At 39.4% G+C, this 18,185-nt stretch overlaps 1 protein-coding gene across 4 annotated transcripts in view; it reads left to right on the forward strand.

The window, feature by feature from the left end:
• The window catches only part of CAMSAP2 (calmodulin regulated spectrin associated protein family member 2), a 98,853-nt gene that overhangs the window by 45,886 nt on the left and 34,782 nt on the right, over positions 1 to 18,185 (forward strand). For 2 of the 4 annotated variants that reach the window (XM_077332781.1, XM_077332783.1), the window contains 3 exons: positions 6,383 to 6,415; positions 10,939 to 11,080; positions 14,460 to 14,599. In XM_077332781.1, the coding sequence (XP_077188896.1) occupies positions 6,383 to 6,415; positions 10,939 to 11,080; positions 14,460 to 14,599 (315 nt within the window). Of the gene's footprint in view, positions 1 to 6,382; positions 6,416 to 8,626; positions 8,749 to 10,938; positions 11,081 to 14,459; positions 14,600 to 18,185 lie in introns of those variants that run through there. The other 2 variants (XM_077332784.1, XM_077332782.1) reach the window with 2 other exon arrangements.

An 18,185-nucleotide genomic window follows, 5' to 3' on the forward strand; every position in this document is an offset into this window, starting at 1 on the left:
AGCTTTTAAGGTATTTTGAGAGCATATATAAAACTTTGAGCAGAGGGTGGTCCACTTGAAAGGTACTGTGTTGCCGATTTTTTAATCCATGGTGCTTATTCTGGTTAATTATCCTGTCTTATTTAGAACAGGGAAGTTGCTCCAAAATGGGTGCTAAGGGAAGTTAGATGTGTAACCAAGCACCCATTAACTGTCTCCTGAGCTTTAACTTCCTATCATTATCTGAGACAGTTATTGTTAATGGTTATATTGTTAATTACGGCTTACATACAGAACTAATTTCAAGTGGGAAGCCGTCTCGGTATGAAGCAACAGAACAAACATAGAATCCAGCGGCACCTTTAAGACCCACAAAGTTTTATTCAAGGTATGAGCTTTCGAGTGCATGCACATTTCCTCAGATACATTGTATCGTACCGAATACATCTTTGTTGGTCTTAAGGGTGCTACTGGACTCTAAACTTGTTATATATAGAACTAAAGTAGAACATTTGGATTGATTTGAAAACTTGGCATCACATAAATTATATATGTCTTTGGAAGTTACACCGCAAATACAAGCAATTCAAGTTGTATTGATGACATGATTCCTATTTACTGCAGGAAACACTAATGTTCCAACAGCAGTAATCAGGTTTTCTGTGTGAAGTGTGGGGCTGCTCTCTGCCAGTAGAAATGTGAAGCAATTAGTTCAAAATCTCCCAAACGGTTTCTTCTCGCCAACAACAGTCTGTATTATTCTCGTGGCTCTATTCATTGTTACTCTAGCATCCATTTGTACTAGAAGTCTCTTCTTCAAAGATTCCTGAAGCAATATATTTTTATTAATTTGATCAGCAGTTTCCAAATCTGCTGCTAGAATTTAAAAAATCAGTCACTGAGGAATGAAAAATATTCTCTTTCCAACATGCCATTTATTTCTTGTAACGGTTAATGGTTAATAACATACCATGTGCTCTTTTTCTCCTAAATCATGCAGTGATCACAATGAGGTTTCCTAAACCTGTTATATGAATATCATAGTAGCTATCAGGATGACTTGAGTCTCCCTCTTTGCCTTATTCTTTCTACCCCCACCCTATACACTGCATTTGTTTTCTCTGTGTAAGGCAACCAAATTATTTGCATCACTGGAGACTGTAATTAACTGACTCAGAACTGGGTCAGATTAAGGAAGTCTAGTGTACTAAGTCACAACAGTTAAGAGATTCACATCTCTGTTCTAATGTGTGATAGGCAGATCAAATCACAACTACTGACCTTCACCTGGCGAGTTAGTTCTTCTCCCCCTCCCCCTGAGAAGGAATAGTTGTATTCTGCAGAGTCGGATAGCAGGCATTTCTCCAATAAAACACATTTTGACAGTTCTACTTATATACAGCAATTTTAAGCTGTGACGGTGTTGTCAGCATCCCCTGAAGGGATGTGTCTGCTGGCAGTATGTGCTGTTCATAATTATTGAATAATAATTGTCAGATGGCAATACATGGGGTCCTTTTGTGTCATTTGTCATTTCTCAGTTGTTTTTCCTTCTCCTTCCTGCTGAAGAATTTCTTGGAAGGGGAAACTGTATTTGGGAATTAACAGTCCAGTGGCAAGAACTGCACCAGTTTTCTTTTTAACCTGTTTTGCAAGGTTGGAAGATGCTGGAAATACTCACTCTGTTGTATCCCTTTTCACGAGGCCTCTGACACTTTCAGTATAGGAGAACTTCATGAGTACTGTAAACTTGTATTCTTACACAGCACTTGAAGCCAAGCTTCTGTTATACTCTTATATCTATAAAGGTCCTTGGTGTGTTGTTTTACTGGCAGCCAAACTGCTGCACATTTGACTAATTCGCTGGTGTATGTTGCTGGATCTTCCTTAGGAATGCTGCTTCTCTTCAGAATTCACACATTTCATTTGAGGTTGGAACATTAATCTCTAGACAGTTAAGTAGCAGTTTCAGCATATCAGACAAGCAAATGACCAAGGAGAAGATATCTATTACTTGGGTGGTACTACATCTACTCTTCCAAACAGAAGTTATTGGTGAGAGCATCTTTATAAAATGCAGCCTCTTTCATATCCCCTCCTTCATTACAATGGGATGGTACAGCCACTCCCATCTTGAACTGCAAGAATGAAAAAAACAAGCCAATCAGGAAGCAATTACAGTATAGGAGTCAGACAAAATTGCTGTCCTGAACATTAATGCATCAGTTATGTAGGATGAAATAGTATGAATGCTGGTTAATTTCAATGGGCACATGTTTGCCTGACTGTATTCCTGTCCTCGTGTAGCTCATCGCCTGACTCTTCTTTTGATACGTTATAGTACCAATAAGCAGATTGCTTCTATTAGCACATGGAAATCTAATAAATCAAGGGCCTGTTATTTCCACTGCTGGTGTCTTTATTTTAAGTTATCCATCTCAGGCTGGAATTCCCTGCTGTAGTGGGGGAGGGGTGGTGGTGGTTGCATCAGCCTTAGTTGGAAATTTAGAACCCTATACTACAGTGCACAATTTCATGCTTCATTACTGGTTCATTTAGAGGTGCCAGTTTATCTACAATATAGGTATTTAGATTTCTCAAAGTAGCACTGGAATTTGGGAGAAAAGTATTCAATAATATTGATTATTAATTCACTAATGCTTTTTTAGATTGGGCATTATTAGACGTACCTGAATTTCTGATATGTGTGCTTTAATGTTCTGTATCTTGGCTTCTTTTAATCTTTAGTAACTATAGATTCAATCCAGCCAGCTGTTTATTCACATCCGAGTTTTCCTCCCCAGTGTAAATCCTAACCCATGTGGTTTTTTGTCCAAACAGTTCCTGTGATCCCCAACATAAACTTTTTTTGGTAAAAGGGAACCCCTGCTTCCTTTTTCACTGGTTGGATCCAGCCCAGCATTTTATCAGTATGCCAACATAAACTATCCCTAAATAGTGACTTGTCTTGTGCAATCTTTATCTAAATTGTACTCATTATGTGAATTCCTGATTAATTCCTTCATGGCTGAACCTGAGCTGAAAACTAAGAATATCGTGACTCCCATCTGGCCGCTGTTGGCAAATCACACTGTCTGAGGCTGCCTTCTACAATATTATGGGGATAGTAACACTGGATTATGTTACAAGGCTGTTGTGAGGAGGATAATAAGCATATGTGAAGTGCTTTGTATACATCATAATCCCTGCATGCTGAACGTCTATTCATGCAATCACTTAGGGTTGTTTCACAGCTTAGTAACAAGCACGATCCAACAACAGACAGCAGATTTTCCCAGCCAATTCAACATTTATTCATTTATTTATTACATTTTATACCGTCCTCCCTTACACTAGGATGTAAAAACACTCAAGCGCTTTTTCTACAACCCCCAAATAACAGGGGGCCAGAGTATAGTCACAAGTATCTGGAAGTAGACTCATCTGTGTTCAGCATTTCAACTTTTGGATTTGGACCTTATATTGTGTTTAGATATCCTGTAGAATCACGCTCAGGGCTGGAAGAGACAACCACGAGCCACCCAGTCCTGTCCCCCACATTCTTGGGGACCAAAAAATAGATCAGTGGTGCTATCCCTATTTTAAAGACGGTCAACTAAGAGTGTTGCATGCTTGAAGTGACTTGGGGAGCATTCACAAGCAACTCTGCTTTGAGGTTAGTCAGTGATGTTAATCAGTGAGACTTCATCTCAGGATTGCAGCCTTAGGAAATTAACAGAAGTAAAAATTCAAACCAAATGGATAAAATGTAGGTGAGGAGAATTATGTAAACCTCCTTGTGTCCCCACTGGTGAGAAAGGCAGGATATAAGTGAAGTAAATAAATAACCTGAGGACATGCAGATTCATAGCTTAGCTTTTATGTTAATACCAGACATGAAGTGTGAAAAGAACATCTCACCTGGATATGCATCAACATTCTTTATCCAAATTATAATGAAGGAATTACTCATTTGGAAATTGGTCTTAAAACTGTTTTGGTATCCTTGAGCAATCCAGTTGTAGAACTTGCAGTGAAGTCATGATAATTGGGGCCGTGACTCACTTAAGGCCTCAGGTTGCTGCGGCGGGGGCACAAGCCCCCTAGCAAGGAGGTGGGCCGCTCTTCCCAGTTTGCAGGTGGACCTCGGAAATGAGGCTCACCAAGGCAGATGTCGTGCCCGGCAGGCTGGGGGAGGAGTGGGCCTCATTGACTCCTTTATAAGAGGTCGCATGCAATTGGTCTCTTTCCTCCCCAATGGCACGGCAAGAAGCTTCCCTCCCACCCTATACAGCGTGTTTCGACTGTTAATCAAAATAATTGTTAACAGTTGTTTGAGTTCTTGTTTGTTTAATTGTCACAGCTGGTGGTCTGGCATGGGAGGATCCTTTTGGGAGAGTCTGGTCTGCGAATCAGTCTCTCCTGCTCTAGGGGTCTCCCTAAGAGATGGCGCATATGTGAGCAGGGTGCCAACCTGGCTGGGATGGCAAGCTCGCATTGCCATGTGGTTTGGGGAACCAGACAGAGGCTTGCGCCCATTGGATCCCTGTTAAGCCATCCTCCCAGGGGTTTCAGATGGCAAGGGGTACCACGCTTCGGGCTGATGCCTAGGCGGGAGCCCCAGGGCGCCATCTGGGACTAGGATTATTACTATCTACTGACTGTACTAGTTGGATTCCTCCTCATGCCATTCCAACACTCCAGTGAGATAATAAAGCTGTGGCCTATTTTATTCCAAAGCTATATGATGTTGCATCTTCCTTTAGTGGGCTAAAAAACATGTCCTCCTGCTAGGCAATATGAAGTTAAGCTATAAACTTTAGATGGTAAACTTGGATTCTGAATGTAGCTGTGGTACAATGCCTTTTATTAGGACTAACTAATGAACCTGCTCAGCTACTTACAATTATCTTGACTTTGAACATTTGTTCTTTTTACAAAGCTGTCATGTCTTTGACATTTAATAAAAGCATAATTTGCTTAACACATTCTTAAATCTTGTATCTGGCTGTAGGGGGAGTGCATGTTTACTACTCAAAATGATGGATAAAAGGTCTCACAGTGACTTATTTTCCATCAACGATGCCAGTTCTGTTCATTGCACAGAAAAAGCCAGAATCTGACCTTTGTCCAAACCCCTTCTAATCCATGAATAAATTTCCACCGTCTTCTGCCAGATTCTATATGGAATTTTTAGCTGAATTTATTTTTAACAGTAAAAAGAAAAAAAGTGAAAAGAAGAGAGGGTGAATCTTGCTACTTGAATGCAATGCATTGATCTTTTCCCACAAACCCTGAAAGCCACCGTTTTCTTTGAAGCTAATTTTTTGGGGGAGGGGGGGAAACTGGTGACACACTTTGCTTTCATAAGCAGAATCTTTTGAGGTATGCTCATTGGTCTTAAAGACCGTTTACTTGTAAAAGGTCATTTACAATTCATAGAGCTACGCACTATTCATAAACACATTCAAATGTCCTTGAAGATTTCCTCTCGGAAGCAGTCTCGAGAGAATCCTCTGAACTGCACTTTACACTTCCCAGAGTTCACAAGGCAATTCAAAAAGTCTGTAGGATTGCTTTAAATGAGAAAAGAGGAGGCAAAAATAGGCTCACACTAGTAGTAGTTCTCGTTTCAATATCTTTTGTGCAATGTTGACATATGTGGATTTTAAAGAACTTGCAAGCATGTGGAGGAATATTCTGAGAGGGAGAAACTCAGGAAATTTCAAATACTGCACAGGTACTGTATAAGCATCCATTTGATTTGTAATGTTTTATTTATAGGAAACCTAGCTGCTTGTTCTAACTGTGTTTTGTTGTCTTCTTTTCTTACTACCACTGTTTTATGCTATTTTTTTTAACACAAGCACTATTATTTACATTTCAAACCACTGCTGGAGTACAGTTTACATTTTTGTCATTACCAAAGTAGTGCAGTGAAAAACTTCTAACTTTTTTAGAAAATATATTTTGAATTTTGAAAGTACATTTGTATTTTGAATTTTAAAAGGAGGTGTGTATTTGCATTGGAGGTTAACAATGCACACTTCTAAATGGCTTTGCAGATCTGTAGAGAATTGCCACTACCTAATCATTATGGTTCTTATGGAGCCATGATTTAAAATGTCATATTAGTGATAAAACTAAATTGATTTATGTGACAGTTATTCTGTTAAAATTTGGTATACAACACACAAAATCATTGTTCAGGCAAATATCTTTTTATTAATGTTTGGGATGAAAAGCAATGTTAGTATAAATCATAAGGTGCTATTAAATGTTGTCATGTTTGTATGAAACGGAGAATGTTAAATGTGATTATGGAATGGTAGAGTTTTGTCTAAGTTTTCACTTCTCCTTTGCTCTTTGCTTTTTTCTTCTTTTCCTGCTGCTTCCACTGAAGTCTCCTTCCAAATGGTTTTGGAAACTGGTTCCTGTAAGTTTGCCCAACTGCTTCCCTTTGATACACTTCCTTAATTTTATGAATGGTGCTGTCCATGTCATGCTGGTCTCCTCATCCATTTCATCTGTATCTGTTGGGAGATTGTGCAGTAGATTCTATCCAAAAGGGCAGCACAAGTAGAATTTCACAGTCACATGAAAACACTATGGAAAACATTGTGGCTAACTGGAGATTAAGGTGTGATCATGTTGATTAAGTAATTTAATCTGTATTTGTTTGTATGTATGCATTTGCAGTGTAATTTCCAACCTTTTTTACCCCGTACAACTATAACAGTCTTGTTCCAGTTCTGCAAACATGTATTTTTAAAAAAAAAAACTTGCTAAAATAATTGACTCTGTGGAAACGGTTGTTTTTAGCTTGCAGTGATGTCTTAAACTTATGTTCACCTAACAGAAGTCAGAAATTATCCAATCTGTTCCATTTTTTAAAAATTACTCATACTATCCTATAAACAATTTATCAAGTTCAATTTGTGTGTCTTTAGTACTGTGAAACAGATGTGTTAAATCCTGAAGCTGCTGAACTTTGAAAAGTGTTCATATGTATATTAGATAACTTTGCACTCTAAACACCTTCTTTGCACATGCTACTTATCTGTTAGGAAGGGGGTCCTACTGATTGCTTTCATTGGTAGAATACATACTTAGAGCACCATAGAATTTATGCATCATAGAAGATGACTGTTCTCCTGAAATTAAGTTTTTTTTATCATGTTTTTAATTTTAAAAATCAGACATCTGAGAAGATCATGTTAGAAGCCTGAGAATACATGCAGTCTGTATGACATATTATGCACAGTGGCAGCCACACTGGGCTGCTACCGTTCCTTTGTGGTAAAAAGCCCCGCCATTCCCTGCATGTGCACAGGGAAGGGGCTCCCCCGGTACATGCTAGCTCTCCCAACACAACGGCCCCATGCACACAATGTGGGGCTGGAAGTGCCAGGAGTGCTCCACAATAGCAGCAGGGGGGAGCGGGGATATGGGGGCCCCACTGCACAATGGTGGGGAGTAGCATGCTGCTCTTCCAACATGGTGGAGGTGGGGGATGCCCCCGTCAGCTCTGCATAGCTGCAGGGATGTTGTAGGTCAGGGGAGGAGTGATTATGCACTGGGCTAGCCTGACCTAGCCCTTGCCTGCGCCTGCACTGGACCTGGGAACACAGAAGAATCCGCGTTTCCTTAACGTGGATCTTCTGAGAGTCAGGTCAGGGCTTGATGGCGCCCGGGATGTTGGTGACATCAAGCATAATTGGGTATTTTCCCTGAAGCCCTGTCGCCACCATCTTGGGCGTTCCAGCCTGTGCATAATTGATCTAGGAAATTCTAATATGAGGCTCCAAATGAGTAGGGAACATGCTAAACCTTTTTGTCGTCCCATCTTCAGAGATCATGTTTCCCTGCCTATAATCATTCTTTTTACTCCTCATTTCTTGTTGTTATTTAAGTAGGTTTGAAGGGCTTCCATCCCACCCACTGTGCTTCAGAATAAATCTGATTATTCCTCAGCAGTATATTTTCTTGTGACAGCTGGTTGGTTCGCCACACCGAGTGTCTATTATACCCAAATTATAAACAAATAAACTATCTACTATATGTTTGTTAGTCACAAATTCTTTAGTGGGGGAGAAGGAGTCTGTTTATTTTTGCGGATAGTTGAATTGCAGTAAAAATATCTGGCACAAAGTATAAAATTCACTATTTAAGTTTAAACTATAATATTCACTATTTATGTTGAACTTACTAGAACTGGCCATTTTCTTGTCTTGAATCTTGTCTCTTCAAGATCAGACAGCATGTTACTGAGTTGCTCTTATTCAAGCCCATTGAAGTCAATTTGATTGCAATGTGGATCTTGAAGTATTTTTCATAAAAGACTTCTGGGCATGCATAGGATAAATTCACATTAGATCAGGGACTTCATGCAGGGAAAACAATTAATCTTCCCCACTACTATTTTTTTGATCGAAATGCCATAGCTGCTGTTCTCAGTGTTGGAGGGCAAAAGACTGGTGCCTGTATTATACCTTAGTTGGAATCCTACCACTGCTAAAAAGAGTTTCAGATAAGTGATTTCAAGTTTGTAACTATGGATGCAGTGCAGGTCTTCCCTTATCTGTGTCCTAAAGTTGTACCTCTTCTATATCATTGTTTATTATACTTTAGTAAGCCAAAACTATTCCAGCTAAATTAAGATCCATTGTTGTGGACAGAAGGGTTTTATCATCTAAAAAGTGCACATGTGATGGAATGCTTGGATCTTTTATTTGGATTTATTGGTCAACCTATTTCAAAACACTTTAGGTATGTTGAACAAGATTTATTTTGACTGATATTTTATGACCAATTCTGACTCTAGCACTTCATTAGCGATCAAAAAATCCGACTCATTTCATAGTTTAACTCAAGTTGTCAAAGGATCAGCAAAGGTGGTCCACAGGGACTTCTTGGATATGCCCCTTGCAACATTGTGCTACCTCAGAAAAGCACGTGGAGGCATGTTTAAATGCAATTGCAAATTTAAAATGTTCTTTATGATCAAAACTACCATTAGGGAAGGAATGGATGTACTAATACTTTTCTGTGAACTAAACATGAGATTTCTCTTTATGTGTGGTCAAGGTATATTGCTGTCCAGCAGGATTGTGTCAAATCCCCTCACACTTGTTTGGATTAACTCTTGAAGTGCATCTAAAAACAGTGTCTCAGGCTCCACTAGAAAACAGACTGATGGTTATAGTTGGCCTTAACTTGGCACAGGTGATAATTGTTGAGAAAGTTGAAAAGAGCTAATATATAACAATAGAGCCTCTTGTGGCGCAGAGTGGTAAGGCAGCAGTCTGAAAGCTTTGTCCATGACGCTGGGAGTTCAATCCCAGCAGCCAGCTCAAGGTTGACTCAGCCTTCCATCCTTCCGAGGTCAGTAAAATGAGTACCCAGCTTGCTGGGGGGTAAACGGTAATGACTGGGGAAGGCAGTGGCAAACCACCCCGTATTGAGTCTGCCATGAAAACGCTAGAGGGCGTCACCCCAAGGGTCAGACATGTGCTTGCACTGGGCATACCTGTACCTTTAATATATAACAATAAATTCATCTTTCTTGGTGACACTGCACTTTTGATGTCTTATCACCATCTATGTTGATTTACATATAGATTCTCATTTTAAAGTATGTAATATGCAGCTCCACTTGTCATATGGAATTTCCAATGAATGGAATGTATGTAACCAGTGATGGATGTTGTTGGGGGAATCTCTCCAGATTTTCAGCTTTTCATATGACAAGTGCTGCTATCCACAACAGTTCTGGCATGGAGAGTCACTAGCTAGAAGCACCAAAGTTATGGATAATGTACTACCATCGGTATCAGCCTTTATTTACAATGGTATAGCTAAATGCTAAACATTCCCCAGATAAGTGGGAGTGTTAAACATTAATTACAGTTAAATGTTAATTGTAGTTAATCTACACATAATTAGTGGGGGAGTAGAGGATAAAGTCACAGGGCACCAAATGCAAATGTTGGGAAATGGTAGCTCAACAGATTCTCCCCCTCCCCCCCCAAAAAACAAAAACATTATTATGACAGTAGATGGTTTTAATCTGGTAGAACTAAAATTTGTGAGATCTACAAGTTTGCAAATTTGTGGGGGAATAATTTAAAACAAAACTTCAATGTAACACAATCAATGGGTGAAATAACCAGTGGTAGAGGGATGGAGCAGAGGGGCAGAAGCATGGTTCCCCCTTAAATACAGATCTCCAGGAAGGGCTTCATTAAAAAAAAATGATGGCACTGTATCCAAAACTTGGAGTGAAAGCTCTAAAAGCGAGAAGCAAGATTGTTAGACATTAAGCTTTTCCCTAGATGTGCCAGTGATTCTTAGAGGCATGATGTCAATTTCAGGTTTTCCACCTAAGTGACATAATGCTGTTGCCAGCCAGCATCACCACCCCTATGACCAACCCCCTTCCAACTTTCTCATTTGTAGTGGGTGTTGTTACAAACTATTCTTTCAGTCTGTAGTGATTTTATGGAAGAATGTTAACTGTCAACATTCATTAGTGAAATAACTCTGAAAGGTTGGCATTTCCTTAATTCTGGAATTTAGTAGAAATTGATTGGTAGTCCCGCTTCTCAAACAACAATGGAAACTAATGTTATTCTTTTTCCTTTTACAGTTTTTAAGTGAGAGCAGCTAAATATGTCCATGCTAATCCATTGCTGGATATTTGCGTTTTTGTTGCTTTCTTCAGAATACTATAGGAATGTTTATCCCAGAATAATTTAAGTATGGTATGCTTGTGACTGTTAAAAACAAACATAACTCTGAATAGAATTAGCATTTTGGTATTCCTCTGAAGTGAACATTTCACTTAACATAAAAGCTAAGGCTACAGAAAAGCAAGATAATTATGTCTGATTTGGAAATAATTTTTGTGTGTGCAAATGGGCATAGGTCTATTTTATTTTTCTTCTTTTTGCATGATAGGCTCGTTATAGGAAGGAGCAAACTCTCCTGAAGCAGCTGCCCTGCATTCCATTGGTGGAAAATCTGCTGAAGGATGGTACAGATGGTTGTGCTTTAGCTGCCCTGGTCCATTTTTACTGCCCGGATATAGTCAGATTGGAAGGTGAGATGGATGATTTTTAAATTTTTTGCTGCTGGTAGTTTTGACACTACCTGCAATGTAGTAGAATGTAAGAAATAACGGTCTCGTTACTGATATTAGAATTGCTGTTCTTAATTTAACTATGAAAAAAACTGATTGACGGTAAGCTTGTAAAGAATTTATCCTGTTAGAGTCAATAATGTGTAGGATCTGTGAACAAAAATAACATGGTTTCAAGTGTCTGGTGAATCAGTGAACCTAGTACAGGATATAGAGTCCTGGGAACTTAACATGACTAATTAGAAACTACTTTTATCAGAGAATTGACACAATATAGACAATTTCTTTCAACTACTGAAGGAATTGGAAAGCAGCAAGAGAAGTTTATCATCTTGAATTATCCTGGTTTGCAATAACCTATTTGTTAACACACGTGTGTATTTTGCTTTCCTTGGTTTAATTTTTTTTAAGAATATTCAGTAAAAACTAGTTATGTGAATGAAACATATCTATTTATAAACATTAGTTACTTTAAAAAACATATTTTTCATTAATAAAAATTTCCGTCATTACTAAATCAAAACTTCCTCTTGCAAATTTCCCAGCTAGACTTCTGGTCTTACTTGTAAATAATAGCGGTTTGAGCTAGAAAGTCCTTGATTTATATCTCAGCTCAGCCACAGATTCCTGAACTAATGTGTGTGAAATACTGTGAACATGTATTTTATTTTATGTTTAATATTATGATTAGAAACTACTAGCAAGCCAGTGAGCGTTTCAGCATCCCAAACAGCATTCATTTTCTATCCTTTTTTCATTCATGGGCTACAGATCTTAATTTTTTATTTAATATTAGTTACACAACCACTTTATATTTGTTTTATTTTTCACAGATCATTGTGCATGTACACCGAGAATATTCAAATAAATGCAAATTATATAGTTTTCCATTCAACTTCTTATGAATTGCTACAGTACAAAAAATTATATTACTGTTTCATGTTCATTTTCATGACTTTTTCAAATTATTGTGTCCTTTCTTCCATTGAATTAGTTCTTAATATGATCTCTGCTGTGGCCTTTGAAGTTTGTATAACAACTCACCAGCAGTAGTAGTATTGTATTCGTTGTATATAGCCAAAGGCCTTTACGAAACAAAAATTAATCAATAAAGTACAAATATAAAACAGAGTGTATAAAATAGCTCACCAGTAGCTTTTAGGGATTAGTAAAGCAATTCCTAAAATTGGTATTTAACTTGGTAGTGTTTTTTAAATCTTTTGACGACCAAAAACATGAATATTTAACAAGAATAACTTATCTGAAGTACTTCTGTCATGAATTAATCTTTTTCATTTTAGCTGAATGTGTTAGCATTTTAAAAAGTCATTACAAAGATGGCAGAATAATTAAATCAGGTAACTGTTACACCAATGTAAATTATTGATTGGAGAAATAATGAACATACTTAAAGGCGGATGGGCTAATATAGGAACTTTCAAACTGTTCCAGGTGACCTTAGGGGTTCCTTAACAACATATTGGAGGGTTGGGGGAGAGGGGTTTAGACAAAGATTTGTAATGGTGAACCAGCTTCCCTGGAAGCTTTATACAGGATTGCCAGATCTAGCTTGAAAATTCTTGGAGATTTGGGGGCAGTACCTAGGGAGAGTGGAGTTTGGAGAGTCAATGATATGACACTTTCTTTGCTGAAGTGCAGTCTGTTTCCCTGCCTCTTTTAGCCCACCTGGCTGCCTCCAGGATCATATTGGATCAACATTCAGTTACATTCCTGTTTGGTACCTAAGGCCAACTAGTGTGAGAATTACCCCTGAAACCATTAATCTTAGGGATCAGAAGGACAATATTTTATAATTTATAATTATAAATGAAACAGTAAAATGATTTTATAATTTATAAAATAAATGAATAAAAAGAAACCTTAAGAAACATACAAAGTTTAGAACATTCAATAACCTTTCTCAATCTCTAGCCCAATACTAAAAATAGATAAATCAGTCAAAGAGCAAAACAATTTAAAATATACAACAATAAACACACTTTCCTCTTGCCCAGCCAACATCCTTTTGTTTTAAACCACCTGTCAATAACTATATACAGAAGTGCAACGTTTTATGGCACTATATGCTGATTTTACGTATATCGCTAGTGGCAAGGCCCGTTCGTAAAAACGGATTTTGAAAGGGTCACACCCGGGGTGGCAGCGAGGCCTTTCCAGTCCTTTGGGAAGCGCTCCCTCTCCCCCTACACCCCCCTCATCTGGGTGGCTTCCCAAAGGCCTGGAAAGCATACCCGGGGCCTGTGCAAGGCCTTTCCAGGCCTTTGAGAAGCACTCTCCCCCCCACCCCCCTTGGCCAAATGGCTTCCCAAAGGCCTGGAAAGCATACCGGGACCTGTGCGAGGCCTTTCCAGGCTTTTGAGAAGCACTCCCTCTCCCCCCCACCCCCGTCGGCCGAATGGCTGCCCAAAGGCATGGAAAGCACACCCGGGGCCTCTTACCTGGGGCCCTGCAAGTGGAGCGGCAGAGTCACAGACTGGCTGGCTCTAACAGCCAGGCTGTCTGTGAGGCAAGGGGTGAGGGCTTGGTGAGGGAGGGCGGGAGCTATAGGGGCAGGGCCAATCAGGGTGCAGCTGGCTACACCCTGATTGTCCCTATTCCAACTTGGACAGGGAGGGTGGGAGCTGTAGGGGCAGGGCCAATCAGGGTGCAGCTGGCTGCACCTTGATTGGTCCTGGAGAGGCTGGATAGTCCATCCCCCAGAGCTGTTTCACAATTATTAAGAGGCACCAAATGGATAAAATATGCATTACAGAGGGAACTCAGCAGGGATGTGATGCCAATTCAGTCTGCCCGTCCACATTTGCCATTCTCTCCAAGGGAACTTATCTCTGTAGTGTAGTCTGGAGATCACTCATAATTCTGTGAGAATTCCAAGCCCTACCTTGAGACTGTGAACCTTAACTTCATTGCAGAGTACAGGCTTGTGTCAAGTTTGGCTGTACATTCCAAGAGGGTTACCCGGTTAACCCTGTACGTACCCTGAAATGTGTTTCAGAGATTCCTGAAAGGTTGATATGAATGTATTCCATGAAGGTATGAAATCCAGATTATTCAGAATCATTGTGTTCAAAAAACAAAATTCACCATAGTATGCTTTGAAACTGAGTGAAATTGGTCTTGAATGCGGGTGGAGGCAGGGAGCAATAGGCAAAAAAAGTCCCATTTGTTCATTAAAAAGGCAGGGGCAGTGTTATTTATTTATTTTTTTTAAAGAAAGATAACATGGATGGTTTCGAATTACCCCAGTTTTAAGAATAAATGTAGACTATACCGGGGAAGTCTCTGGTGTGTAAAATTGCCTAAATCTTCTCTTTTGTAGATATATGTTTGAAGGAGACCATGTCATTGGCTGACAGTTTGTATAATCTGCAATTGATACAGGAATTTTGTCAGGAGTATTTGAACCGATGTTGCCATTTTTCACTTGAGGATATGCTCTATGCTGCTTCTTCAGTAAAGGTAAACAAGAAAGTTCTGAACTGTGTGAGTAATTCTCCATAGGAAGCCATGTGTAAAGTGTGCTCATGATGTTTGTAATATGTTTTGTTATCATGTGCGTGTTCAGGCTGTAAATGGGTATTTAGATGTATTCCTTTGGAACATGTATATGCTGCCTTTCCAAAGACATGATCTTACAGTGACTATACCCTAGCCTTGCTTTTACTTTCTACCAGACTTCTTGGGATCTTCTGGCTCTATTTAGAATATATTTTTTAATATTCCTGTCCTGTAGTTGATGTGTGTTTGGGACACAGCTCATGTGCATTTATTTGTAGTTTATATTCCTATCGGTTTGCTTATTTGAAAAAAATAATAGCTTCATTTCCTTGTTTGTTTTATATCCCACTTTTCCAAAAAGTTTGAATAGACTAAATTTCCTAATTAAAACTTGGACACAGGAGAGTCTCCAAAAAAGATAATTTGTGAGAGTAAAGTATGCAAGCAGTTTTAACTAGTAAAAATATTTTTTAATTTTTCTGTACACGTTGCAAAATGGATCTGTAGGGACTGGGATTTGCATCTTGATCCTCTCCAGGCTTGCTTGGAAATAAGTCCATTTTGATTTCAGTGGGATATATATCTGAAAAAATGTGCCTGGGGATTTGCCTTGAGTGGTAGTTGCTGATAAAAACGGGAGGATTTTCTCAGTCTCCTAATTTAATTGAATCTATTACACTAATTTGTTTCCTGGAAGCTATAATTTGATTTCTTATGGCATGGTAAAATTCTTTCTGTTATCATACAAATTAGTAGCAAGGGAGGGCAGTATATAAATGCAATAAAATAAATAAATAAATAAATAAAATTTGCCTATATTTTGGGACTGACTGGTATATAAAATCAAAATATTAAATGAATGTAAGATCTTCGCCCGTATTGTTCTCCTATATACTTCGACTAGTTCCGCACCTGTGAGTTGAACAGTCTCTCATATTATTATTATTATTATTTATCATACTTCTATACCGCCCTCCCCGGAGGCTCAGGGAGCCTTTGTGCACTGATGACCTTTGTCATGTGCCTTTGTGCACTGATGACCACCTTCTTGTTCACCCTCCAATGGTGGACTGCTCAGCCTCTGGTTGCCAGCTTCTATTTTTTTCTAAATTAAAGGTAGACTGCTTGGCATCTGCTAAACAACATTCCTTTTCTATAGTAGTTCCTCCCACTTTATAGGAAGAGCTCCATGAAAAGGTGAGAGAGGCACAGTCTTCAGAAGATTTTACGAAGCATTTGGGCTTTTAATGGGATTTAAGCATAAAGCATTTTCTTAGGGAGTGGGTCAAATGGGGGTTTATTGTATTTTATATATTTTAATTTTAATTTAATTCTGTTAGTTTTAATTTTAATTTTAATTGAGCCACAAAGAGAAGAGGGAGTATAAATACTTTAATAAACACATTTAAATAAATTGCAATCCTGATGAAAAGATGCCAAGAGTTTGTATCTTAGAAAATTTGGAGTGGCATGGACAGAGGGTATGTGTGCAGAATGTTCTAGGTTCAGTTCCTGGTATCACCTGTCTCCTGTGTAAGAGAAGGGAGAGAAACTACTGCCTGAATTCTAAAAAAGTTGCTGCCATCTGGTACTAGGCAGTACTCAGCTGGTGGGCCAGTCTTAGATGTAGTATATAGTACTTCATATATTGGTTTTGTTAACATAGTGTTTATTTTAAAGTTTTATCTCATGATGGTTTTAAAATAATCAAGGAAAACTTCCATCATGTTCTGCAAATGCTTGAATAAAAATGTCTTGGAAGTTATAGTGGTAACAGAAACAGTAAGTTTTAAAATGTGTTATTTAAAATGTATGTATATATACAGCCAACTGTGAAAAGCTATTTAGGAACCAGAACTTTGAAGCATTCTCAGTGACAAGTATCATAGTTGCTAGAACATAGAAAATTTTCACATTACCATTCTAAACCAGATGTTATTTGTTGTTGGTCTGACTTGGAGTAGAGTGATACAGGGTGAGGGCTTCATATTTCCTTTCATTCATGAGCTGGCTGTGGAGTGCTGTGGTGATTTCAAATAGTACTGCTCCTGCTCACCCTTTTGCACCACATGATCTTTCTTAGAGTTGTGATATTTGGGGTTTTCTTAATGTTTTAAGTTGAGGGTTATAGTGCTAAAACGAGTATAGTCCTTCAATGCTATAGCAGCACAGAGTCAATGAAGTCAAGGCATCTCAGAGGTGCCGCTATAGCACAAGTGGTATATTGGTTTATCACTACAGAGCTCAACTTAAAACATTTTTTTTAAGTCAGAGAAAGATTTTATGGCAAAAAAAGGCAAGGGGGCAGTGGCATTGTAGGATGTGCTATGGATATTTTAAACAGCACACCACAGTGATTCAGAAGCATAACAAAGAGTTAGAAAATGGAAGAAAGCAGTTCCCCTCAAAAGCAGCTCAACCATGCTTTGCTAACCCAATGTAAGTAGGTTGTATGAACTTACTATAGTTCTCTGTCTGAATTGACAGAGAAAAATCAATTAGCAACCAGTTACTAAAACAGAATACACAGGCAATCAGAACAGGGCCATACTGAATTTAGTATAGTATTCCCTTCTAGCAAATGGGAGACCCTACTCTGGTATACCAACAAACCAAGAAAGAGTGGGATATTGCTTTTGTACTGTATTTCTCCTGTGTTTTTTTACACTACTTCAAATGGTTGTGCACCTCCTGAATTATTTACCAACTAGTAAAAAAGCCCATTGTACCCTAAATACAATGGGCGCTAGGAGGCTGGGGAAGAGTAAAAGATTACTTACTCGTTGCGGCGTCTTCTTGCTGGCGTCCATCTTCTGCAGAGAGGCTTGAGCGGCGGAGGAGGCACCCACCCGCCGAGGCCCACCCGCCCCCGGAGCTCGGCCAAGGCTTCTCTCGGCCGCCGGAGCGGCCTCGCGGCGTCGTAGACGCCGCGAAGCCGTTCCGGCGGCCGAGAGAAGGCGGCCAGGTCCACCCGGCGAGGCCCACCCGCCCCTGGAGCTCGCCCAAGGGTTCTCTCGGCTTCGCGCGGCTCCCCATTGCCTGCTTCGGGCGGGATGGACACTTGGAGGGGCCAATCAGGAGCCACTTCGCGGCTCCTGATTGGCCCCTCCGAGTTTTTATCCCGGACCGGTCCCGCCGTAACTCCTCCTCACTACCCCTTACTCTTTTATTCAGTCCGTGGCGCCCGTGGCGCCACGGGCTGTGTACAGATGGAAAGGAAGGAAGCAATTTCTGTTGTTTCTCTCGTACTGAACCTTTTATTTGTCCTTCATTTGTTCTGTTCCTGCAGTTTACGCCCTCATCAAGATGATGATTGTGCAATCACATACGTTTGCTGTAAAATTACCTCCTAGTATACTCATAACAACTAATCTAAACTGTAACATTTGAGTCTACCTCAGATGTTTAAATTTGACTGTGAGAAGTGAGTAAACTGATTGCTATGAATGCTGTCAGAGCTGTTTGTTACACTGGAAAAGCTTGAAACTGTCTGGGGAAGCAGCCAACATAATTGAATCCCTACTCCTGCTCCAAATTGGGAGGGAGG

This window comes from Paroedura picta, chromosome 4, assembly GCF_049243985.1.
Source record: "Paroedura picta isolate Pp20150507F chromosome 4, Ppicta_v3.0, whole genome shotgun sequence".
NCBI lineage: Eukaryota > Metazoa > Chordata > Lepidosauria > Squamata > Gekkonidae > Paroedura > Paroedura picta.